This window comes from Corylus avellana, chromosome 9 (assembly GCF_965113065.1).
Source record: "Corylus avellana chromosome 9, dhCorAvel1.hap1.2, whole genome shotgun sequence".
Lineage (NCBI taxonomy): Eukaryota > Viridiplantae > Streptophyta > Magnoliopsida > Fagales > Betulaceae > Corylus > Corylus avellana.
The window spans coordinates 21,976,341-22,002,079 of NC_142498.1; the positions used below are offsets into that span (position 1 = coordinate 21,976,341).

General features: G+C 37.4%; 4 protein-coding genes across 4 annotated transcripts; 1 reads left to right on the forward strand and 3 right to left on the reverse strand.

Moving 5' to 3' along the window:
* The first annotated feature begins 3,010 nt into the window (after nucleotides 1–3,010).
* Nucleotides 3,011–8,491, forward strand: LOC132189120 (phospholipase D delta). Its single transcript, XM_059603653.2, has 10 exons — nucleotides 3,011–4,243; nucleotides 4,460–4,576; nucleotides 4,800–4,994; nucleotides 5,231–5,512; nucleotides 5,609–5,677; nucleotides 5,831–5,978; nucleotides 6,409–6,557; nucleotides 6,987–7,157; nucleotides 7,473–7,673; nucleotides 8,008–8,491. Exons 1-10 carry the CDS (start codon nucleotides 3,311–3,313, stop codon nucleotides 8,299–8,301), a joined length of 2,559 nt encoding a protein of 852 aa, XP_059459636.2. The 5' UTR covers nucleotides 3,011–3,310; the 3' UTR covers nucleotides 8,302–8,491.
* Nucleotides 8,492–8,947: 456 nt separating this feature from the next.
* Nucleotides 8,948–9,694, reverse strand: PETE1 (plastocyanin 1). Its single transcript, XM_059604675.2, has one exon. It carries the CDS (start codon nucleotides 9,590–9,592, stop codon nucleotides 9,092–9,094), a length of 501 nt encoding a protein of 166 aa, XP_059460658.1. The 5' UTR covers nucleotides 9,593–9,694; the 3' UTR covers nucleotides 8,948–9,091.
* Nucleotides 9,695–10,996: 1,302 nt separating this feature from the next.
* Nucleotides 10,997–13,351, reverse strand: LOC132191069 (Zim17-type zinc finger protein). Its single transcript, XM_059606086.2, has 4 exons — nucleotides 13,138–13,351; nucleotides 12,970–13,052; nucleotides 12,586–12,843; nucleotides 10,997–12,331 (listed from the first exon to the last, which is right to left on the reverse strand). The coding sequence occupies exons 1-4, from the start codon at nucleotides 13,253–13,255 to the stop codon at nucleotides 12,158–12,160; spliced, it is 633 nt and encodes a 210-aa protein (XP_059462069.2). The 5' UTR covers nucleotides 13,256–13,351; the 3' UTR covers nucleotides 10,997–12,157.
* A 1,704-nt stretch (nucleotides 13,352–15,055) lies between these two features.
* LOC132190333 (ornithine decarboxylase-like) lies at nucleotides 15,056–16,341 on the reverse strand. The gene has a single exon (XM_059605289.2). It carries the CDS (start codon nucleotides 16,298–16,300, stop codon nucleotides 15,056–15,058), a length of 1,245 nt encoding a protein of 414 aa, XP_059461272.2. The 5' UTR covers nucleotides 16,301–16,341.
* Nucleotides 16,342–25,739: the final 9,398 nt, after the last annotated feature.

Consider the following 25,739-nt stretch of genomic DNA (forward strand, 5'->3'; position numbering starts at 1 on the left):
GGAGGGGGCGGGGAACGCTGGGGTGGTTCCAGCCACCCCTTGGCCAAAATGGAGTGGCCGGACCACCCCATTTTTGGCCACGGGGGTGGCTGGAGCCACCCCCTGGTCGATCTGGGGGTGGTCGAACCACCCCCTTGGCCAAAAAAAAAAAAAAAAAAAAAAGGGAACCGGTGCATTTGGGGGTGGCCGGACCACCTCCAAGAGGCTGGGGGTGGTTTCGACCACCCCCAGATCGGCCAGGGGGTGGCTCCAGCCACCCTCTTGGCCAAAAATGGGGTGGTCCGACCACCCCATTTTGGCCAAGGGGTGGCTGGAACCACCCCAGCGTTCCCCTCCTTTTTTTTTTTTTTTTTAATATTTTGATTTTTTTTTAAAAAAAAAATTAAGATAAAAAACCAATTTCTGCTGCCACATGTCAGTTGGCACTATAGTTGGAACAGTGTCGTTCCAGCTACAGTGCCGGGCCTGGCTCTTCCCAAACATAGCTAACGGTCCCTTCATGTTAACTGTTCAGCGACGTTGACCTCCATCCTTTGTTGTCCGCCACCTTACCCAATACCCATTGACCTCCACCATGTTCTCCCAAGTAGCCGCCACAAAGTCTGCTTGCCATCGTGGAAGCCATGTTAGGATTTTGGCTCCTATCATATGCTTTCTGTATGCTTGACTTAGACCCTAAGATTTCTTAAAATATTCTAGGATACATTTCCGTGAAGGTAATGTTAGAAACCACGCGTGTGGGCATATGTGTTTGCTTTTTAGCACAAAATTAAAAGTATCAACTATAAACACACAAATAATTAACAAAAAAATACTCTCTCAAATTAGTTTTGTGAAATAGTAATAAAATAAAAATATTATATATAGCATTCTCTTCTTACACTAAATGTTAGAAAAGACCACGCCACATAAACTTTAGATAATGGAAAGAAATGGGCATGGAAGCAGAGGCAGACCCACGCTTCGTCCCCCCAAAATTTTACAAATTTTCATAAATGTCCTTCAAATATACAAATTTTATAAATTTGTCTCCCCAGAAGTCATATATTTGTCCCCCCAAAATATTATTTGTCCTTTTTTAATTCTTTTTTCAGTTTAACCCCCCCCCCCCCCCCCCCTTTTTCAACATAAAAACACTTAAAATACCCAATTCATTTAGTTTCCTTCTATATTCTAGTTCATTTATAATCAAAAACTTAATTTGATTTGAGACTCTCATTGAATATGTGAAAGACAAAGTTGAATGGTTTTGGTTTTTTGAGTGGCTTTCAATCATCAATCAGTTTTTTGAGTGGTTATTTTGAGTCATTTAGGTTTACAATATTTGTTTTGACATCACAAGTTAAATGGTTTAATAATTGATAATTGCAAAATTGCTTGGCTCAACTCTTGTCTCTTAGCATTGTTGTTATTTGAGGCTATGGGTGATTGTTAGGAAAAAAAGTTCACACTCAAAAATACCTTTTTCTTGGACCCTATAGATTGTATTTATTCTATTTTGCTATTTTTTTTCTTCCCTAAGCTATTAATTTGCTAATTGTTTATACTATTATGTATTTGCGATGACATGAGATTTAAATGTAAGACTTATGTGCTTTATTTTATATAAACATGCACAAACACATAAATAAATTATATGTATCTATTTCCTCAACCAAAAAGAAAAAAATTTCGGCCCCCACACTACAAATCCTAGTTCTACCCCTACGTGGAAGTGATGTATAGTATTACTCTATTTTTTAGAACAAAAATTTTTTAATTTGAAGAAATTTCCTCCAACCTAGTTTAATAAATATCAAGTGTCATCTCTCACACATTTTTTAAAATATTTTTAACCGTCATTTATTATCATTCTACTAATCTACGAACTCAAACATTAATTTTGAAGAAACTCAAACATGTTGAATTAGGGCTGCCCCCTGCTAACCGCTTTGGTAGGCGGTTATTAAAAACTGCTAACCGCCTAGGGCGGTTGCGGTTAGCAGTTTTAAGGGATAGGTCAAGGCGGTTATAACCGCTAACCGCCTTCATTTATATATGATAGTATACATATATATATTAAATATTTTATATTAATAAAATATATTAATTTTTTCATTTGTATTTGGATTAATGGATTTGGGCTATTTATGAGTGTATATGAAATACATAATGTGGTATGTGATGTTTTGGGCTGGCCAGCATTTTTTTTTTAATATTTTTTTGAAACATTTTGGCCTTAAACCCTTAAAATAGGCCCATAAAATAGTCGAATTCCATAAAATAAGTCTAAAAAATAGGCCAAGTAAAGGCCCAAAACACTTATAAAATCCAAAAAGCCATATAAAAAAGTGGTTATAAAACCACCGATTATTAGATTGAATAACCGCTAACAGCTGGTTATAAAATAACCATCGTTTGAGCACCCCTATATTGAATGATACATATCACTTATTAGAGTAGTTTAAAGAAAATTTCATCCAAATAAATTTAAAATAAATTTGTGTCCCACCTTTCAATATTCCACTTTTATCTACCAAATCTAATATGATATGATTTCAAATAAAAAAATTAAAAAAAGTTAAAAAAAAAAAAAAATCTATTTTCAACCACAATACGAATAGACTAGTACTTTTTAACTCAATTTCCTTTCCATACGAGATTTGGTTCCTTTTATAGCACCACTTATCCGGAATAGGATTTTCTCCATTTGAAGTCGGATTAAAGAGAATTTATTACATGTGCATTACGTCATTTCCCAACCTTTTCCTTTTTATATGTTTATGATATTTTTTGATCAAAATAGAAGGTTAGGCCAAAGATCAATAAGCAGTCGCCAAAATTTCAAACTCTCTTTTTTTTTCTTTTTTTTTTTTCTGAATTTTCGGCAAAATTTAGGAGAGCGAGTAATTTCTTCAAACAGGTAACCTACAAAAAAAAAAAAAAAAAAAAAGATTCTTCAAAAAGGTAACGCTAGAGGTACAAGTACATACCGTTTATCTTTTTAAGGGGATCAGGATGGAGAGCCCCACGAACCCCTTTTACGTAAAGTGCGCTTCCCTGATTAGTTTAACTGCTCTCCACGTGTTCATTACTTATTTAGCATGCCACACCAACCCCCTCACTTTAGCCGTTTCCCCCCTCCATCTCCTTCTCTTTCCTCACTTATCTCGCACCTCACCGCCTTCGGTTTCACCGTTGGCTTAGCCGGAGAAACCGAAAGGAAAGAAAAAAAAAAAAAAGAACCGATTCCTCCGGTGATTGCCAGCCGTCACTTACCTACCTGGTCGCAATATCAGGCGCCCTCTAGAGTCTCTCTCAGCCAGCTTCAATGGCCGAAGTTAAATCAGACGTGCCGGTGTACCTTCACGGCGACCTCGATCTGAAAATCATCGAGGCGCGTTGCTTGCCGAACATGGATTTGGTCTCGGAGCGCCTCCGCCTATGCTTCGTCGCATTCAGCTCCTGCGGCGCACCGTTCTTTGACAAGAACAAGGAGCAGCAGCAGCAGCAGCAGCAGCAGAGGCACGGTAAGATCATTACCAGCGACCCTTACGTCACAGTCTGCCTCGCCGGAGCTACCGTGGCTCGTACACGCGTCATATCCAACTCTCAAAGCCCCGTCTGGAACGAGCACTTCGAGATCCCCCTTGCCCACCCGGTCTCCCACGTGGAGTTCTACGTGAAGGACAACGACGTTTTCGGCGCCGATCTGATCGGAATCGCCTCCGTCTCGGCTCACCGAATCGCTTCCGGCGAGACAATCAACGACTGGTTTCCGATAATCGGCTCGCTAGGGAAACCGCCGAAGCCCGACGCCGCCGTCCGAATTGAGATGAGCTTTACGAAATGCGAGGAGAATCCTTTGTACCGGTACGGCATCGCGGCAGATCCGGACCATTTCGGAGTCCGAAACTGTTACTTTCCGGTTCGGCGAGGGGGGTCGGTGACGCTGTACCAGGACGCGCACGTACCGGAGTCGCTATTGCCGGAGATAGAGTTGGACGGCGGGAAAGCGTTCGAGCACGGCACGTGCTGGGAGGACATATGCGAGGCGATATTGGAGGCGCACCACTTGGTGTACATAGTTGGGTGGTCCATTTTCCACAAGGTGAAGCTTGTGAGAGAGCCGAGGAGGCCGTTGCCGAATGGTGGGAATTTGAGTTTGGGGGATTTGCTCAAATACAAGTCTCAGGAAGGCGTCAGGGTTCTGCTCTTGGTTTGGGACGATAAGACTTCCCACAGCAAATTCTTTATCAACACTGTACGTATCAACTTCCCCTTTCAATCGCTATCCACGCTCTTCTTTCAATTCTAGTTTCCCCCAAAATTTAGTACATATTTTTTAATACATAAAAAGTTATTTGGATAAAAAAAATTGGAAAAGTACTTATTGGGGGAAAGCTAAAATAATGCTTTTTTTGTTGGGTCTTTTTCAACTTTTAACCGTATAATTAATAATTTAACGTTTTTAATGCAGGCTGGAGTGATGCAAACTCATGACGAAGAAACTCGAAAGTTTTTCAAGCACTCTTCCGTTTCATGTGTGCTATCACCGCGATATGCCAGCAGTAAGCTTAGCATTTTCAAACAGCAGGCATGGTTTAGTAATTGTTGCAATCATATATGATTACTTCGTTATTAATTTTCTTCCTATATCTGCAAATTTAGGCAATTATAAGCACAAAAGAATACAGAGTCTTTGTTGTTTTGTTATATTAGTTTGTTGCAAATTAGAAGTATATGAAGCCTGATTTTTAATTTTCAGCTTGATGATTGAACAAATTGCTGACAATTATCTTGTGGCTTCCGCCTTTCAGGTTGTTGGAACCCTTTTTACACATCATCAGAAATGTGTGATTGTGGACACACAAGCGTCTGGAAATAACAGGAAGATAACTTCTTTTATAGGAGGCTTGGACCTTTGTGACGGCCGCTATGATACACCAGAGCATCGACTGTTTCGTGATCTTGACACTATATATGAGGGTGATTATCATAATCCAACAATTCCTGTGAGTATTTATATCCCTGGAAATTTTATTTTGTTTCAATAATAACGGGATAATTTTTGTGTTTCTTCCTATTACATTATAGGTGAATTGATCATCTTAGGATATAGATGTATGTACAGATATAGAAAATGCCACCTTATAGTCAGTTGTGATTTCACGTCTTGGCGCTGCATATTTGTTCTTGGTAACTTACATATTGAATGATCTTTCTTCTTCCTTTCTTTTTCAAATAATAGGCAGGAACTAAAGGTCCAAGGCAACCATGGCATGATTTACATTGCAAAATTGAAGGTCCGGCTGCTTATGATGTGCTCACTAATTTTGAGCAGCGTTGGAGAAAAGCCACAAAGTGGTCAGAGTTGGGGCTGCGGTTCAAAAGGGTATCTCGTTGGCATGATGACGCGTTGATAAAAATAGAACGCATCTCGTGGATACTCAGTCCTTCCCCATCAATTCCAAATGGCGACCCTGCATTATGGGTTTCCAATGCAGATGATCCTGAAAATTGGCATGTTCAGGTTACCTAGTCTGCACTTCCTAAAGTCAAGCTTATTTAATTTATTGACTCTCATTCAGTTCTACTTAGTCTTAGCCGTTTATTCTGAATTTGACAGGTTTTCCGCTCAATTGATTCAGGGTCTTTGAAAGGATTTCCAAAAAATGTTCATGAAGCTGAAGCTCAGGTGTACTATTTTTCTTGGTTAAAACTGTAGTTCACAAAATAGACTCTAGATGCATCACTTTTAGTGTAAAATGATTATAGTGGCATGCTTCATGGAATTTGAGATTTTTATATTTATGATTGAATAGTTCTCTGGTGTTTGCTTTTGTTGCAGAATCTTGTTTGTGCAAAAAGTTTGGTTATAGACAAGAGCATTCAAACAGCATACATCCAGGCGATCAGATCGGCCCAACATTTTATATATATTGAGAATCAATATTTTCTTGGATCATCGTATGCGTGGCCATCCTACAAAGAAGCAGGTCATAGATCCATCTCCAAAACTAGTACAATGAACACATCTTCATACAAATTTACATTGCCCAAAGTCAACTTTCTCTGCTGTAAACACTTTTTGTTTGTGTTTGTGAAGTTCAAATTAGCATATCATTTTGTACTTGAAACTAGATACAACTGTTTGTATTGTTTACATTTTATAACAATTCTTATGTAACAGAATTTATATATTGTGCGTTGCATAAATTGTTTTCCATTTACACATTGTACAGCAATAACTGCTTCCTGAATTACAGAAACATTTTGGCTGACATTGTCCTTATTAAATTTAAGCTGTCGTGATTATTTACTTAGTGATCACATTTACCTAAGAATTTTTGTCATGAACATTCTGCTGGACTACATCTTATTCATCAAACTTTTCCTCAAAGTCGTCTCCCTTTTCGGTTGGATCAGGTGCTGATAATCTAATTCCAATGGAGCTGGCATTAAAGATTGCAAGTAAGATAAGAGCAAATGAGAGATTTGCAGTGTATATTGTCATACCAATGTGGCCCGAGGGTGCCCCTTCATCTGCCTCCGTGCAAGAAATTCTCTTTTGGCAGGTAATGCATGCAATGTTTCAATTTATTAATTACAAAGAAATTAATAAATGGGCAATTTACAAACATTAAAAGGTTGGTAAAGGAGATGCCAATAAGCTTGTTTTTTATTGGTTAACATACGTCAACTTCAATCTTGTTTAATAACAGGATCATGTGCCTGGGTAAACATGGTCAAATCATGTCCAGAATGGTATCTCTTCATGATTTTCTAGATGTGCTTTCGAAAAGCATTTGTATAATTACCTCTTCTCTTCATGCATATCTAACTTGGCATGTTTGTCCCAATATGTTAAATCAAGTGGGCATGGTGATCACAACTATTTATTTATATGGGAGAAAATGTGACTTATTTTACTGGTAAGATTAATTGTAATTGATATGACTAAATGCCATATTATATTAGTAATCTTGCTCTTTCGCTTTTCTCAGGGGCAGACAATGCAAATGATGTATGAAATCATAGCAGAAGAGTTGAAATCCATGCATCTTGAGAGTTCACATCCCCAAGATTACCTAAATTTTTACTGTCTTGGTAATCGGGAAGAACTGCCAAAGGAAGCATCAGGTTCACCTAATCAATGTTCCAAGAACGGAGATGCGGTAATCATACTCTCTGAAAGTTATTTCCATTGTTTTAATAAAAACCATCGATTTATAACTATGAAAATTATTAGAACCTAACATTGCACTTTTTCTTTGTGTGTACACACACACACACACACACACACATATATATATATATATATATAGAGAGAGAGAGAGAGAGAGAGGGAGAGAGTATATCCTATATGAATGATTGAGGATGAGCACTAGCTCAATCCATCAATGGAATCCTGTGAGTGAATTTGGAGGTAATATTTTTCTATACTATGCAAAAAATTATGAAATTAAGTTTTTTGCATGACCAACTTCCAGGTTTCTGCTTCACAAAAGTTTCAACGGTTCATGGTCTATGTACACGCCAAGGGAATGATTGTAGATGACGAGTATGTGATATTAGGGTCTGCCAACATTAATCAACGATCTATGGCTGGTTCAAGAGACACTGAGATAGCCATGGGTGCATATCAGCCCCATCACACCTGGGGCAAGAAGAAGCGCCATCCACATGGCCAGGTTTGCATATTCTTTCAGAGCTTGGATGTATCTTATTGTATTTTCTGTTGCAAGAATAGCAAGTTTTGGTGGATGTCCCAGACTTGGCCCGAAAAATGTAATGTGTCGGTTTAATTCAGCATTCAACATTTCGATGCATACATTTACAATTACAAGTCTAGGGAAAACAAGACTCAGTCTAATTGACCAATATAACATTGGCATAATATAATGGTATGCTCATAGTCTGAATAGAACTCACTCTCGTAGAAAATGTTTGTCATTGGTTGCCTTTGATTTGGATAAAAGAAGTTCATGATTGCTAAACTGACAGATTTGATCGATACGTCTCCAGGTATATGGGTATAGAATGTCTCTGTGGGCAGAACATTTGGGGATGTTAGATGACTGCTTCAAGGAGCCTGAAAATTTGGTTTGCGTTAATAGTGTGAACAAGGTTGCTGAAGATAACTGGAGGAAGTACACGGCGGAGGAGTTTACACCATTGCAGGGGCACATCCTTAAATACCCTGTTCAGGTGGATGCCAATGGAAAGGTAGGCCCCTTGCCTGGACACGAGACTTTCCCAGATGTTTGCGGTAAGGTGCTTGGATACCGCACCACCCTTCCTGATGCTCTAACTACATAGGGTTCATAACTTGATGTGCTTTCATTTTGACATAAAAGAGGGGTCAAAAAAGACAGAATACAGGAGCCTTCTCCAACTGAGCTTAGGCTAGCTTGTAATCAGCTACCAATACTGTACAAGGTATAATGTGTAATCTGGTGTACCATTCAATTCATTATTTTTTGGGAATAAAGATTCTTAAATTAATGAATTTTGTTATAGAAAAACAGATAAAGCAATTTGTTAGAACTTAATCTAGAGGAATTGTGCAAATTTATCTTTCTATCTTGCTAGAATTTATGCCCAAGTTCTGAGTCATGCATCTTGAAGTTGAAACCCAGGTGGAGCCATCCACAATATTTGCTTCAGTGAAGTAATCATTTTGGTAGAATCCAAGTGACATTCTTTATTATTATCATTCATAGCATATCTACTTGGGTGCACGCAAATGGATAAGGATTCCTTACAATTCTCCTGCTCGGATCTTGCAATCCCGAGAGGTTCCCTGCTCAGGCAGGTGAGCAATTGCATGCCCGATTGCAGGGAGAGGCAATTGTTCGAGACCCAATTGTAGAGATATCCATCCGAGGCAAATATATTATTATCAAATGAAAAGCACTCAAATGCTCAAATTAGATCATGTGCACCACAATTCTACAATTTGAAATGAAGAAAATGAAAAATAAGTTTCACCCATTCGTTCCTTTACTTCATAACTTAAGCTCTACATACAACCTTCCAAAAAAAAAAAGTAGAAGAGAGAAATACGAGATGATCCTCACAGAGTTTTCAAACAAACAAACAAACAAACTTAATTAACGGTAACTTTTCCCACCATACCAGCTCCCTGGTGAGGGGAACAATAGAACGAGTAGCTGCCTTTTTCAGTCAAGGTCACAGCATATGTCTCTCCTGGGGCATTAAGGAGGTCCTCCTCACTCATGGAGATCTTCCCCGCATCTACTCCGCCGGGAATCTCGTCCTCGTCGAACACAACATTGTGGGGGAACCCGGCGTTGTTCTTGAACACTATCTTCTCTCCGGCGCTCACGCTGAAGTTGCTGGGAACGAAAGCCAACGACCCGTCGCTTGCACCAAGCAAGACCTCTACGGCCATGGCATTGCTTGCAAGGATTGCGCTTGCGGCGGTGGCCGCAACGGCGACACCCACATCCTTGAGTGAAGCCTTGACGCTAAGCCTTGGGACTGGAGAAGCTGACACTTTAGCAATGGCGCTAACTTTGGCTGCCCCGGCTGCCTTGAGGCCGGTGAATGATGGGATGGCAACAGCTGCAGAGGTGACAGTAGCCATGGATAACTTTTTTCTGGTCTTGTTTTTGTTGCGAGTTGGAGAGGATGATCAGCAGAAGAAGAGAGAACGCCTTGTTTTTTTTATAGGGTGATAAGAATGGAGATTGAGCGTGTGTGGTGTGGATTTGCGGAGGAATATGCGATTAGATAATGAATGGCTACGGTGTATGGGTAGAGAAATGGGTTATCTACCGAGGATTGTCGCTATTGGCTGCCTTGGATGCTATCCAATCACGCGGCTTAGATTTCTCATGTGAGGTGGAAAATGAACAACAATTTTTATTTTTATTTTTATTTTTTCTAAGCGAACGACCATTATTTGCATCTCTACGAGTGCGCTCCTCTTTGACCTTGTGATCCTTGTGCCCACTTGGGAACCTTTTGACACAGATATTTCCCTCGATGTGAGGTGGTAATTCAGCCAATGGTGGTTGTTTTTCTTCTTTACCTGACAACATTTTCCGCCTAACTGGTGGCCAATCTTCTAAAATAGCCTCTTTTTTTTTTTTTTTTTTTTCGTATGAAAAAAATGTTTGACGAATTTCAGCTTTTACAAATATGCATTTTATGTGAATATACATTTTAGTTGCTAATGTGACAAGTGTTATATAGGCTACCAGGTCATTTAATAAACATGATAGGTATCAAATTGGCTAATACTACATAAATTTATTTCTTTCAAACTGGATTTGTAGAATTTTTTCCAATCCGATTTCTAAAAGTGTCATAAAATAATCTCAAACCCGTCTCATAAGAAAGAGTTGTACCATAAGTTGAATGATAAAAATACTAAATTTTGTTACACTGCTTTGAAAATGTGTACCAACTGTTTTTCTATAGATGATTCCTTTAAAAATCTAAATTGTCTCTTGCCATCTCAACCTTGGAAATATGTGGCCTAAGCAGCATTCCTGCGGCAGATTTTTTTGGCTGAAAGAAACTATTTACTAGACAAAACTGGTGTTATTGCTGCATCTTCTGGTGCTAACACCGCCTATCAAGAGCAGAGCTAATGACCACAAAAGCAAACGATCCCAAAGTAAATAATATGGCAATATAATGCCCCCTTTTTCTACACGAAGAGAAATGATAGAATCAATCCTTTTCAACCATCTATCTCTATAGTGAATGAAAGAATCCACCATTGATTTTTATAGGGTCTACATGAGTCCACAAATTTAATAGTTGATCTATTCAATTTGTAAAAAAAGATGGTTGTGTAACATGTCTCCTACACGAATGTGAATTTTACCTGTAAATCTCACCCTTATGTGCAAGCCCTGTTTACAGACTTGCTTGTGACTCTAGTAACTCAAACTCTTAAGGCAATTGCTAGTAACACTCTTTGAAGGCTCTAATTATATGAAAAGTACCATTGTAGCAATGGCTGCAAAATAAGGATGTGTACATAATTGCAATTTCACTTAATTCAACTTTCAATTAGTTGACCAAGATACAAGATGTAGCCACAAAAATCTTGGGCTAAGGCAATTGCTAGTAACATTCTTGGGAAGCATTCTTCCAAGATACCTAATAAGTACTAATCCTCATCTACCATGCGCCCCTAATCATTTTCTAAACATCCATCATGAAACAGATTAATCAGTCTACTAGTTTATCACTCAACGAAGTTACAACAAGCAATCCTCGGATTCCATATTGCTGCAAATAGCTATTAAAAAAAAAAAAAAAAAAAAAAAACTTTAACAAAGGACCTCACTTTTCTTCAATCAAGAAAATTTCTCTTCTTGTACTATCCAATCAAAATTATGCAGAATGGACAAGCACATGATCAATCATAACAGCATCTCAAGCATTTTTCTCCAGTCAAACATGCAGGACATCAACAATAACTGATCAATTCATAGCTTCCCACCCTGTAGTATATGTATTTGCAGAAAATTGGTAGATTAACTTCATGCTGCACATACAGATAGCCAGACCAAACTAGGCTTCCAAAGAAACAACCATTATATGAATATCCAGTCAGACTAGGGCTACACGCCTTTCTTAGTTGGATAGTCACTAGAAGAATGCTTCCCAAGAAGAAATAAGTCTCAAAGCACTTGCCATTCTTCAAATTAAATTCCTAATTTGTAGGTTGTATTGTTTATTAAATGGCTATTTCGTCTAGAGGGACCAAATCCACACCCAGCCTATGCCCAACAAACGCAAAACCACGACCATAACCACAAGTAAATGAACTGCAGCTTCAAGATTAGACCCAAAACAAAACAAAAAAACCAAAAAATAGCATATTTTCAAACAAACTTATATCTGTGTATCAAAATTCTAATCTCCAACGCTATCTAGAGATAACCCTGTTTCCAGAGGCTTCAAAAACAACATATTAGAGTCAATAATTAACATTAAGAGTAATTATGCAAATTAATAAACATTGTTTACATGCTTTACATTTTATCAATTTCAATTGATGAATCCAACATAAACTTACTAATTACAGTTATCAATATGAAAACAGAACATTTACAAATGTGACAGAAGAAAAATTTGCCAAGAACAAGGAAAGGAATGTACACCACTCCGTACGATCATTATCACCTCATTATATCTGGAAGACGTCATTTCTATCATCTTCATCATCTATATCAAGGTACTTGAAGCCAACATCATCCCATTTAGGATCTCGATAATTGAAGCTTGGGTTCACATAACACTTCATCTCGTGGAACAGGTTCAAATTATCCACCAGCTTATGAAATATATTACACCCACAACACTGCCAACAAGTTTTACATTGTTTTTAATCAAACAACTAATAATTTAAACCCCCAAAAAAAAAGGGTAAGGTAAAGAAAAATAGCCATTCAACTGAGCCCAATTTTTTTTTTCGAAGAATAACTGAGCCCAATTCAACCTTGGAAAGAAATCAACACAATGTTATATGTACGAGAAGCTATTTTCTTTTATTTTCGTTTCTTTTACTCGACTTTCTCAGCAACCAAACAGGCTTCAGAAAGAGAATTGAATTACCTGCACAAACACAGTGCCATCAGTGTAGGCATGGGGATTGATAGCACGAGTGGTTCTCTGGCCACAAACGTTGCAGGTGAAGGCGACGCGCATACGCCTACGTGGCGACTTGGTGAAGAGGGACCATGGGAAGGTCGAGATCTTCTCCGTACTCGATCCGTCCTCGGCTCCGGCGGGAACCGACGGACCCTCCATACCCGACCCGGTAGTCCAACCCCCAACGGACGCCGCGCTCAAAACCAATCCCATCGCCTCATCCTATTATTCATTCCCCCCCCCCCCCCCCCCCCACAAAAAAAAAAAAAAAAAAACCCTTATTTACCAATCTCCCACATCAAATTAAAAAAACAAAAAACAAAAATCCGATGAATATAAAGCAGTTACCTTGGACATAGTGCGATTGTTGAATAGGGGTACTACGCTGGAGTCTTTGGGATCCGATTGGAGATCGGAATCGTTGCCCTCCTCTGAATCCAAACGAACCGTTTCGGTCAGAAATTGAGAGAATAAGAAATTAGATGCACTATGATAAAGGGTTTGGGAAAAGCTTACTCTTGGAAGACAGGGGAAAGCGGACGAGTCTTGGAGCGTCGGATCTCCTTGGGGAGAAGATCGACGGTGGAGAAGAGGAGGAGGAGAGGATGGTCGTAGAGGCGCCTAGGGTTTCCATGGCGATCACGGCAGGCTCCGCAGGGTATAGACAGGTTTGTGTGGTTCGGGGAATTTTTGACGGAGGGTTGTTAATAGCTGTTCCGGTGATCAACGACTTTTCTAGTTAGTTTTTGTCAAATTGCACTTATCCGTTAACCGTACATGATATTTGTACTAACTTGTAATTAATAAAATTACAATTTAGCCATAAAATATTTTTTAGAAAACTAATTTTGGAAAATATATTTCTTATTTTTTAGTGTTTGGTTTGATTGAAAATCAGAATTAAACTAAAAATATTTTGGATTGATCACGAGAATATTCTTTAATTTTTTTTTAAAAAAAATTTCTTAGTTTTAAAATCGTAAACCATATTTCGAATTTGAACTTCTCATTTTTTTTACGTACTTTATTTTATAGTTCATTTTCTATCGTCATCATTGTTCATTGGAAGGCCATGCTAGGGTCGCCAAAGTTAGCGTAAATCTGCAACGGTTGCCAGAGTTTGAGGCAACCAATGATTTTTTTTATAATGATTGGTTAAATGGTTGGTTGATACTATAAAGAGCGAGTATTATTAGAAAAATATATATATATATATATATATATATATATATATATGATTTTTAATATTACTCTTAAATGAGTCTTTGACTTTTTGTCATTTTAATTGAAATAAAGAAACTATTATTACCTAAATCGTGATAAAATAAATTAAAAAAAATAAAATAAAATTGCCTCACCTAATACAATAAAAATCTAAAAAATTCTCAACATTTACACGTACAAGTAAATTTGAATGATTTGGAAAATACAATTTTTTTTAAAAAATTCATAGGTTAATAACTTAAAACTATAAATAAATAAAATATTATAAAACAGTTTCATACTTTTTTCGTTGAAGATTAGATAACTAATGATATATTATTTCTAATGATATATGACACAATTGTTGGAATTGGGTGCATCGCATATACCATCATACTATCATAGGAAAACTACCTAGAATTACAAATTAGATAAAAGCACACCAACTTTTTTTCCCAAAAGAAAAACAAAAGGAGAATATTCAATTTCATATGCTTTTTGTGATTGGTCCTGTAGGAAAGTTGTGGTCTTTGTGGCTGGTCCAACAGGAATGTCTGGCTTTCCATGATACAAGATCTAATAATTATATATATTGGGGAATCTGTAAACAATGACTAGCCAACTTGCACTTCTATTAAGGAAATGTCTCCTTACGATGAGTTTCCATATTCTATTTCCAATTTTAGATCAATTTCGTCGTAGAAATCCATGTACAAAGCTTAATCATTCGTGAGATTATTATAAGTACAAGAATCGTGTTGTTTTAATTGTATTAAATATTTCATTATGATTTAAGAAACTGTCTACTTGACATATATTTAATAGATTTTTGTATAATTGTCATATAGCTAAATGATTTAATTGTACGATGATAAATTAATAATTGTGCATAGCCTACTAAATATGATTTTTTTAAAAAAATAAAAAACAATTAAGTAACAAAGTTTGACATTTTAAAAGGTAAACTAGATTTATTTCCATTTATTAACAGGTTTAGATATCTTTAAATTTTTCAAAATACGATATTCTCCGTTTTCTTTCAAACTGAGTTTGACACGAAAACTTTTACCTTTGTTTACACACTTTGTTTTTCTTTTGTTGAATCGTAGTTAGATGTAATAGACTAATAGAGTGCGTACTAAGAATCACATATTTTATAAAATATGATGATACTATTTAAAATTAAGACAATTATTTTATAATCGCCAGACAAAAAGCAGTTAGAAAGCTGCTAGCTTGGATTCGAATACACGAGGTGAGTCAAAATGGCGGACGTACTAAACCCATTGAAGTTGGACCCAGCAGCCGCCGTGTACGCACCCATATTGGGGAACACCAGCCAGTCATTGACTTGTAGTTCCGGTAGCTGGTGGCCCGTCAAAACTGTGTCAAGCGCATCGCACGTGGGCCCAAAAACCGTTGAGCTATACGTCCTAGAGCCCTTGCACGTGGGGTTCGCACGGTTGGATGTGCACGCGAGAGGCGTGCATGTGACGGTTGCATGGTCGTACAGAATGCAGTTCATGGACCCGTATATCCCGTCGTTGATCCAGTACTCCCTAAGTTCGCCCCGTACACGCTTCCCGATAATGTTCGTGGCTAGTGTGAAACCCGATTCGGCAAAGAACCGGCCTGGCTCGGCCATGACAGTTAGTCCCGATTCGTTTCCGAAATACGATTTCAGAGCGGCTTTCACGGCAGAAGCCGCTTCGTTGAATTGCGGATCTGCCGTGAAGCCGCCCCCGATGTTCATCACGCGCATTCGAGGCATGCCAAGCCGAGTGGCTGTCTCGAAGGCCGTTTTGGCCGTTGCTATGGCTCGTTGGTACGCGCGCGAATTCGTGGCCGCACTTCCGATATGGAAGGAGACGCCGACGACGGCTAGCCCCGCGGACTGAGCAGCTTGGAGAAGCGGCGCGACTTCTTCGGGAAGCGCGCCGTACTTGGGACCCAACGGGCAGCGTGCTCCACTGTCATCCGGAGCTTTGATCCGAATCAGCAAAGCACATTTTGGGTGCCATTTTCGGATCTTCTCGACCTCGTCCCTCGAATCGAAAGTCGTCAGGTTCACGCCAACGCTCGCCCCGTACCTGATGTGAGACTCGGCTTTACAAGGGTTCGCGAAGATGATCCGATCTGGAGAAACCCCGAGCGCGAGAACGGACTCAATCTCGGCCCGACTTGCGCAGTCAAAGCCTGAACCGAGCGCCGCCATGGTGCCGAGGAAAGCCGGGTCTGGGTTGCACTTGACGGCGTAGTAGGGCCGAGCCATTGGGAGAGCCCGGGTCCACCTGTCCATTAGACCCGCGACCGCACCTAAATCAAGCACGTAAAAGGGTTCTCTGGAATCTTGCTTGCTGAAAACGATGGACTGCATGAAGTCGATCAAGCCACCTTTTGATAGGGCCGTGACCCTCTTACCCCGCACCCCTGGCGCACCCATTATAGCCTGGAGGCTCTTTGGGCTGGAACCCATGGCTAGTGATGGCTTAAATACGGTACACGAAGAAAAAGGAAAAGATTTAGGGATTGGGAGTTGAGAGAATGTATCTTAGACATGGAGGGATTCGAGGGAATATATAGGAAGAAAAGAAAAGGGTCCGCCACCACTAGCCATTTGGTGGACAAAGGGGGAAAGGAGGTCTAATAATTGAGTCACCTTTTGAGCCCAATAGAATCTGCACAAAGTTGGTTTTATAAAGTGGGATTAATTTATCAGTAATTAATCTCCGTATTAGAAGCAAAATGTTAGACCCACAATTTTTACCTATAAATTCTTTTATTTATAATTATAGGAGTTGGAGTCATACCTTCGCGTTTACCATTGAACCACTATGATGGTGATCTCAGATGTGGGAGAGTTTTTATGTAATTTGAAAAGTGAGATTATGAAGAGTTTTGGGTGGACTAAAGCTCTGGTGGCCCAAGTTGAACGCGCGATATGTTCGAATTGATTCTAAGCGCGGAAACAACGTGTGAGCCCGCTGAGCCTAGTTAGGTGCAAAAAAGTAGAAAAGAAATTGCTGATTCTTTATCTCATATTCCATAGAGGATGCGAGAGATACCTATACCATTCTGAACACAGGTAAATGGGTTTTATTCTTTTCAAACACCTACACAAACTTCCTTTCTTTCTGTTTTGTGTATCACGGTTTTTATGTCGTCATGACTCATGTCAATCGTGGCTTTGAAGTTTGAACATTTCATTGGACCGTGTTCTAAGCATTTTGATGGGGGGAAAAGTCATATATTGGACCTATAAGAATTGGACCAAGATGTGGGAAAAGGTTAAGTACTTCTCTTTATCTTTTATCTTTCCTTTTATTCGTTTAAGATAGATGGAGATAAGATAATGCTATAAATTACACTTTTGTTTTACCATTATATTATTCTTTTGATGTGAGCAATAGGTGTGATTTTTAAGATTACTCCTCTCTTTTATTTTTCACCTCGTGTAGAAAGAGTTAATTATATATATAAAACTGTTACGTCATATATATATATATATATATATATATGGCGCCCCTTGATTTCGTCCCTGCATGTAGATATTAATCGTCTTTATTGAATGGAATGTTAACAAAGCCTCCCTTCTAGAATTTGTTCATTCTCAAACCTTAGTCAATGTCTGCCAATTTGAAGAAAAGAAAAAAAAAAAACACCTTGAGTTTCCCTTTCAAGAAAACCCTGCCCAGTTTGCTAATACCTACTACCGTTTGGTTAGCTCTTGACGATCCAAAGTTCTTTTGTTTTTTTACAAGCACGAGCATAGAAAAGTTTTAAAACAAAGTTTTGTTTATATTGATACATGATGACGGTATTATTAGAATATTAATTAAATTATTACATCTATCTTTTCTTATTAGAGTATTCACATTGGTTTATGTATATTTTTATGCAAAATGGCTAATCTAGTGCTAATGAGTTTTAAAAGACATCATACATCCGATTATTCTTTTTTTTTTTTTTAATCTATATTATTATTTAAATTTTTTTTTTTTTTACAAGGATGGTATTTTTCCTAAAGATCTTATTTTTCAACTTTTGGAAAAAAAAAAAAAGAGATGTGTAGAGAGCAATAGTAGAAGAAAATTTTGGGAAAAGAGAGATATGGAAAAGAAATAATATGAGAAAATTTTGAGAAAAGAGAGATGTGGAAGAGAAATAGTAGGAGAAAATTTTGGAAAAAGATAGATGTTCAAAGAGAAATAGTATATTAATGAAATTGATGTGTGCAGAGTGCCGGCTAATTGCAAGTGCTCTTGGCTTAGCCATTTCTTACTTTTATCTAAAATAGATAACCAAAACACTAAAAAACCCTCTACATTGGATTATGAATTTCAAATGCAAAATACCCCCCCTTTTTTTTTTCTTTTTTTTTTTCTTTTTTTTTTTTGCATTTGTGAACAGGCAACATCTACATGTTCACACATGCATCTTATTAATATATTATTTCTCTCTCCACATCTTTTTTTTTTTTTTTTTTTTTCAAAAAGTTGAAAAATAGATCTTTTGGAAAAATACAATCCTTATAAAAAAATAAAAAATTAAATTAAATGATATATATATAAAATTAGATGTATGGTACCTTTTAAAACTCACTAACTAAATTATATAAAGTGGGTTTTGATTAACCATTTTGTGTAAAAATATAGATAAATCAATGTGAATGCTCGCTTTAGCTTTTTGGATAAAGTATGAGAACAAAAGCCTTTAATTCGTAAGTCCATTCCTAAAGAATAAACCTTTGACTCGTACAAGGCCGGCCCAACACGAATTAGGTAGGATTCAGAAAAAATTGTTTACATTCAAAAAATTCAAACTTTAGACTTATGAGAATTCCGACCAATAAAGCAAAATTCTTCGGTTTTGAAGCACTCCAAGTCTGCAACCCAAGTCAACTGCCCATTCCTTGTCAAAGTCCAAGTGGCCAACTGCTTGATTGGACTTTACAACAAAAATGTACTCTTGGCCCATACAAATACTTAACCCATATAAAAGCCCAAGAGAAACAAATATCTGATCCTCCTTCCTAGCCGGCATCCGCCGACATACCTCGACTCTTTACTAGTTTATTGTTTACATCCGCTTTAAGCTCGTTATCTTTCCTTTTGTTTCAGGTAAACGAAACAAGACTATTGGTGAGCTCATTTTGGGATTGGCTCGATAAAGCTTGACTTCTTGTGTGTGACTCAAGTTTTAAATGAGTTATTCTTAAACGTAAACAAAAATAGGCTTGATTATTAAATGATACATATTTGTATAAAATAAGACTTGGCTTGAATATATATAAGATGATAACCAAATCATTAACAAATAAGAATGATTTGATTACAATCAAACATAAATAATAAACTATCTATAAGGAAAATAATATAAATCTAACATGGGAAATATATATTCTACACATATCTAACAAAAGCTACTTAAAGTTTGTATGGACTACGTTCTATTATATTATATATAGGATTTTTGTTAGAGTATAGAATGGAATTTAATTTCAGAAATTTGATTGTAATTTCAATAAAATTTGATGATAATCAAATATGATTACCATATATTCTTATCTACTCCAACACAAAGACTTGTAGAAGAGTTTGGGTAGATAATGATTTGATCACATTACAATCAAATTCAAAATTACAATAAAATCTCTGAAATCAAATCAACAACCTTCTTATAGTCGTGGTTCCTTTCAAGCTTCTCAACTTCGTCTTCCCCGGTAGTTTTCTTTGCGTAAGAGAAGTTGAAACTGTTTCAACATGTCAATGTTTTGGACGTTCACATGGCTTTGTAGTTGGATATATTCTTTTACATCTTTTGCTTCATTCGGTTATAGAATTGCTTTGATTAACAATCCTAAAGTTCAAGAGGCTGCCAAAGCAATATTTATCGTTTTGTTATTTCTGAGCGTTCTGATTACTTTGGCTTTTCCTATCCTTTACATTGTGATTTATTTGTCACTTGGGAGGAAGCTTTTAACCCGTCTCTCCCAACTAAGTCATGGCCAAAAGGTTTTACTTAAACTGGCTTGGAGAAGTGCTTTTTACCTCCTCTGTACTCGCATCGTAGATGATATTTATATTTTGAATTTTGTTTGCGCGCTCTGTTGTTTGCTCGTGTCCCACCTCAAGTTGAAGTTAGAAGACGACAGCTCCGGCATCATACAAGAAATTCTTACGAATTTCTTCAGAATTTGGGTCGAGAGTTTTTGGCAACAAAAATCCCTGCACTTGTTTGTTACGCCATTCCCTTTTTTACTGGCATTATTGGCCCTGGTATGGTATATTCTTAATTAATATATGTTCATCGTTTTTCTTTTTTCTTCTTCTTAATTAGTGGGTTTATTGATATGAACTGAATTTTTTTTTTGGGTAGTTGACGCCTGCTGCAAATAGCCAGGAGCTGGAGCGTTTATTGATCTTGCCCGCCGCTGGATTGATTCATCGAGGCTACCTACGCCCGATAATACGAGCCGCTAATAAGGGTACCGATGAAAAGGAAGATGTACGGGATGTGGGATCAAAGACAGAGATACATAATGATTAGTGCTAGATTAGTATCCTTGTTTTCTTTAAACTAATTTTTAATATATATTTAAGATTTCTAATATTATTGTGAAAGATACTGGAGATGGGTGGGAGCTTTCTTTCTTTCCTTTTTTCTTTTTTAATTATCCTGATTGTCGTAGGGAGCTTTCTTTCTTTTTCTTTTTGAAGATCCTGAAACTCCCAAGCACATATTTGATGGTTCCTTCACAAACTCGAGTATTAGAAATCTACATGCTGTTCAAAATTCAGTTGTATTTATGTAAATACCTTTCAACTTTATTTAAGTCTTCCAGTTTAGAACTCAATTATGATAATATTACCTTTATTGATGTATGTTGGGGCGATTTTAGTTAGGTCCAAGGATCTGAAATCTTGTCTTTAGTACGTACCTGAGCATCTTTCGAGAAGCTTATCAGATGAGATGAGCAAATGAGGGTAATTCGATTACTAATAGCAGAGGGATTTGTTGAAGGCAAAGAGTGGGAAATACTGGAAGAAGTTGTTTAGCCAACTTTGAATAGAGGCATTTTGCAAGTGGCAGCCACAACCTTGTGGGTGTAGAAGGGCATCAGCTACAATGGTGGGTTGACAGGGTTGTGATGGTGGTAATTTCATATACGAGAAAGAGAGACTGAGAATAACTCATAAAATGTTAGCAAAACATCCGATCACTCCCAAATCTTCTCTTCTTGCTTAAGAAATTTCTTGACAAATTTTGCCAATAACATCTGTGTACCATATACCTAATTTGGTTTGGAGTCTCACACGACCCTTCAGGTTGACACAGAGAGGAAAAAAAAAAAATCGTTAAAGCAAAAACTACAACGAATGAATTAATTAGGTATCAATAAAAATTCATGTTGTGTTTTTTTGTGATTGGTTTGAAGAAAATTTGCAACTATGCCCCCATCAACATCAACTTCAAAACTATCCATTTTCATGGAAGGCCACCCTCATCAACATCAACTTCAAAACTATCCATTTCTGTCTTTCTCCTTGTTTCCCAATATTTTCTTTTCACACTATTAAATCACGTGGAGTCTCGAGATAACGCTGTTTGGTCTACAAATTAAGCTCACATCTCAAACGTGTTGCCATTATTTTTTTCTTGGTAATAACTGACGGCTAAACAACGTACGTACGCTCGTAAATTCAAATTTTGGGCTCGATCTGTTTGGCAACGGTGGCAGTCCCCTACCCTTTACCCGGCGAAAAAACAAAACAGGAAAATCCAAGCATCTCATTTCAAAATCCTTCCAGCTCATTAGTCTCGTCACCCACGTATCCTACACAATTTTAGACCCCTTCCTCTCTTACCCTCAAGCAATCTTTAGACCCACTAGATAATAATCTAATACGGATTGAGATTCCTGGCAATGCTGTCAAAATTGTTCATCATCTTTTTCTTAAATTTTGGCCATCAAATGTGATTCAACAACCACAATTTTGCCATGTGTCCCAACGTATTGCCGGGGATCTGATCCTAATAATACACCTTCTTCTCTCCAAAATCAAGAAACCCACGTGATCTTCCTATGACAACACCCAACAACCCCCCTCAACCCTCAAATGACGTGCAAACCCGTTCCCGTCTATCTCACTCACCCGAAATTTTTGTGCAGCCAAACACTCAAACCCAAAATCAGTTCAGCTCTCCCTTCCCAACGTGTCTTCTTTGACATGTTGGCTTTCTTTCCCGTCATACGAGAGTGAATTTAGGAAATGGACCGAAACTGTATGGTTAATTTTGAGATGAATAGTAAAGTTGATTTTTTTTTTCTCCTTCCCAGTCCGGTCCTTTGCAAACAGTGGCATAACGTGCGACAATCCAAGCCAAAGAAGTTGTAAGGAAACAAAATCCAATTTACTGGAACGTGCAGCAGAGGCGTGAAGACTGGAGAACGTTGCATGGGCTGAAAAACAAGATAAGGAAAAGACAAAGCTAGTGCTAGTCTGAACTGCAAAGAGAACATAAAATCAAAAGCTGCATGTGAGAAGACTGGACGGTCACAAGTTTCATTCAAATTTAAACACAACATCAAATGTGGCTGACACTTCTATAGACATGTCCACATCTTACCAACCTATTTGTTTACAACTGATTTTCATCGGAGATTTTTTTTTTTTTTCTTCTTGGTACGGAGCCATGCGCCTCACTCGCGCCAGCTGTTTATTTTACAAAATATATTATTCGAAATTAAAAAAGCAAAAACAAAAATGTTTACAGATTTGAAGGGAAGGTGGATGGATTTAACCACCGGTTTATGGACCCGGTCAAGGGTGATACAGGTCTGCAGGTCGAATAATATATTTTGTTAAAAAATCAGCTGGCGCGAGTGAAGCGCATGGACCCGGTCAGGGAACACATGGGGCTGTCAGGATGTGGACAAAACAGGTGCAGCAGTGTGTGCAGGACCGTGAGACGTAGACATGGAAATGATGTTGATGAAGGACCAAGGTGGCCTTGCATGGAAATGGATAGTTTTGAAGTTGATGTTGATGGGGGCAAAGTTGCAAATTTTAAAACTAGGTTATAAAACCCACCATCCGATCCAAACAAAATTATGCTCTACTACCAACTTATCAGCATACATTTGGGCGATTTCTGTTGTTCTGAGCGTGGCATCCGTTATGCTTTTAGGTTGCTATACATTCTAAGAATGTGTGGCAACCTAAAAGCATGACAGAAGCCGCGCTCTGAGAAGATAATTAATGGCATATTGAAGCTTGTCTGCTTGTGTAATGTTTGCTTTTGAACATGAGGTGAAGCAGATCCGGCCTACCCATTTTTTGACGTGGGCTACGTGTGGCTATGTGAAGGAAGCTCTTGCTGCAAGGTTTACTGTACATTTTTCGGTTTTTTTCTTGGTTTTTTTTTTTTTTTTGCTCGATCTAGACCTCATTGTCTTAGAAAGGCTGATAAATGTGGACGAATATGTTTACGTTGGATTTCAACATCATAATTCAATGACATCATTTTAATAGCAGAAACAGCAGTCCGCAATCCAATAACCACTGCTTTATTCCATGTGATCATTGCAGGAATGAGTTAACAAGCAAAAAAAAACTGCTGTAAGCGGCGGGACTATTTGGTGATGGATAGTAAAATGGATAGCAGTTCTAATCAGGCAGGACATTATCATAATCTACTATTTCGGTTTTGTCGTCTTCCTATCAACTTCATGGAGTAGACGGTGTAGCAACAAAACAACAAGCGCATACAACCATGAACCTACACTCGCCGTCCGACACAACCTCACATACTATGTAAAATAGTAAAGCCGGTATTACCCTCCAACTGGGAAGAGGGCATGTTCGCGAGTGAACCATGCAGCAAGTGCTTCTTACACATAGCCCACATGAAGAAACGAGTTGGCCGGATCTGCTTCAGCTCATGTTTAAAAGCAAGCATAACACAGGTCTTCTGTCTTCAATATGCCATTAAGTATTTCTCAGCGAGAGCGTGGTGTCCGTGACGGATGCGACGCTCAAAACAACAGAAATCGTCCACGTGTATGCCCATAATTTGGTAATAGACATTGTCGCATAAATTTAAATTTGTTTGGATTCGGGGGTGGCTTTTATAAATTTTTTGAACCCATTTTCCAAATTTGCAACTATTAAAAAGCCATCATTAATTCCATGCTATGCCTGCCATTTTGGTGTTTTTGATGAGCCTCCTGGAATTAATGATGGCTTTTCTTTTGATGTATTTTTGAACATGAACATAATCATGATCTAACTTTTATTTAATTAAGGACTTGTAACTAACTCTAAATATTGCTTTTATGTCTTGTGTTGTGTTTGGCGAAGACAAACAAAACACAAGCTTGGCCCAAAAGGTTTTATCCCATCCCCTTACCTGGCCCTTTATGCCACGGCAGCTGAGCACAAATAATATTGGATCAAGAGCCCAATCCATTCCGTTAACACATAGCTGCTGCTTTTGGACTCTTTGCATTTTGAGAAGAAAAGATAAATTTACAATTGAGTATAAATTTTGTTAAATAACCTGAAAATAAGCCTCATATTGCCTCAATGTCAATGCCCTCCCCAAGAAATGCAATCCACGAAGTTCCTCAGGTTCAATGTAAACGTAATATTACAAACTAGGTAATTAGCAAGGGCATTCACTTATATAGATTTCATAGACGCTTAACATACATGAAAGAAACAACAAACTTAACATAGTTGAATGAAAATGTTACATCAAAGCATCTTCAAACTCAAAAGTCTTTCTCATTTACTAGATAGAATGATTGATCAACTTTAGCTTGGATTCGATGTAAACCAAACCGAATGCGCAAAGGCTTTCTCAGTTGCTAGATTGGTCAAATATTTGTACTGTTTACATTTTTATTATATTTATGTTGTAGAATGCAATCCCAGGGCCAAGCTCACACCACTCCCACTGGAGAAACGTCACCCAAAAAAAATAAATAAATAAAAACAACAATTAGTGTTGCGATGGTTTTAGAAAACGACATCCTAAGGCAATGGCGAAGCCAGAATTTTAGTTTAGGAGGGTCAATATTAAAAAATAAATTTTAATAAAAATTGATTAAAAAAATTAAATAGTATAACTAACAAAATAAATAAATAATTTAACAAAATTTAATTATATTTTAAAACATATAAATGTAAATTGAAATTTATTTTGTTATGTCTAGCGTTAATTTATTCAATTGTCGTTGACGAGTCTTCATATTTTGAACTCATTGAGATGGTATATATATATATATATATATTTTTCTAGATCTACCTCGATACGAGCTCATTAGAATTCGATTGGAGCTTAATGAAATTATTATTGTTCTCTATAATCTCACCTAACTATATTATATATTTCGTGCAATTAAATTATGTAACAAGAATTATATATATTTATAAAGACTTAATTTAAAAGAACAATCTAGATACAAAAGGTTAATCAATATAAAGGTTTGATGACATACTTCAAACATTTTAAGAAATAAATATTCAAAGGCCAATTTTTTTTACTGTACAGCTCTCATGTTCTATATAATTATATAAATAGCTAGAAACTTTATTTGAATTGCTGATAGAGAGTGAAATATTGTTCATTTAGGCTCATGAACAACAGCATTTAAATAATTAAAAAATAAAAAAAGATATGGGACGTGAAGAAATCATATCAAATGCCTCATTACGATGACGTAAAAATAAGATATAGGCTAGATTACATTAAAATCAAAATATGCTAAGAAACATCTCATCGCCTCAAACTTCATAGTTTGATTATTGATGTTATAAACACTTAAATAGACTTGATTTAAACGCTCATTTGGTTTTGGTCTCTCAACTCTCAAGTGGGTGCCACGAGCCCACATAATTTAACGCTCG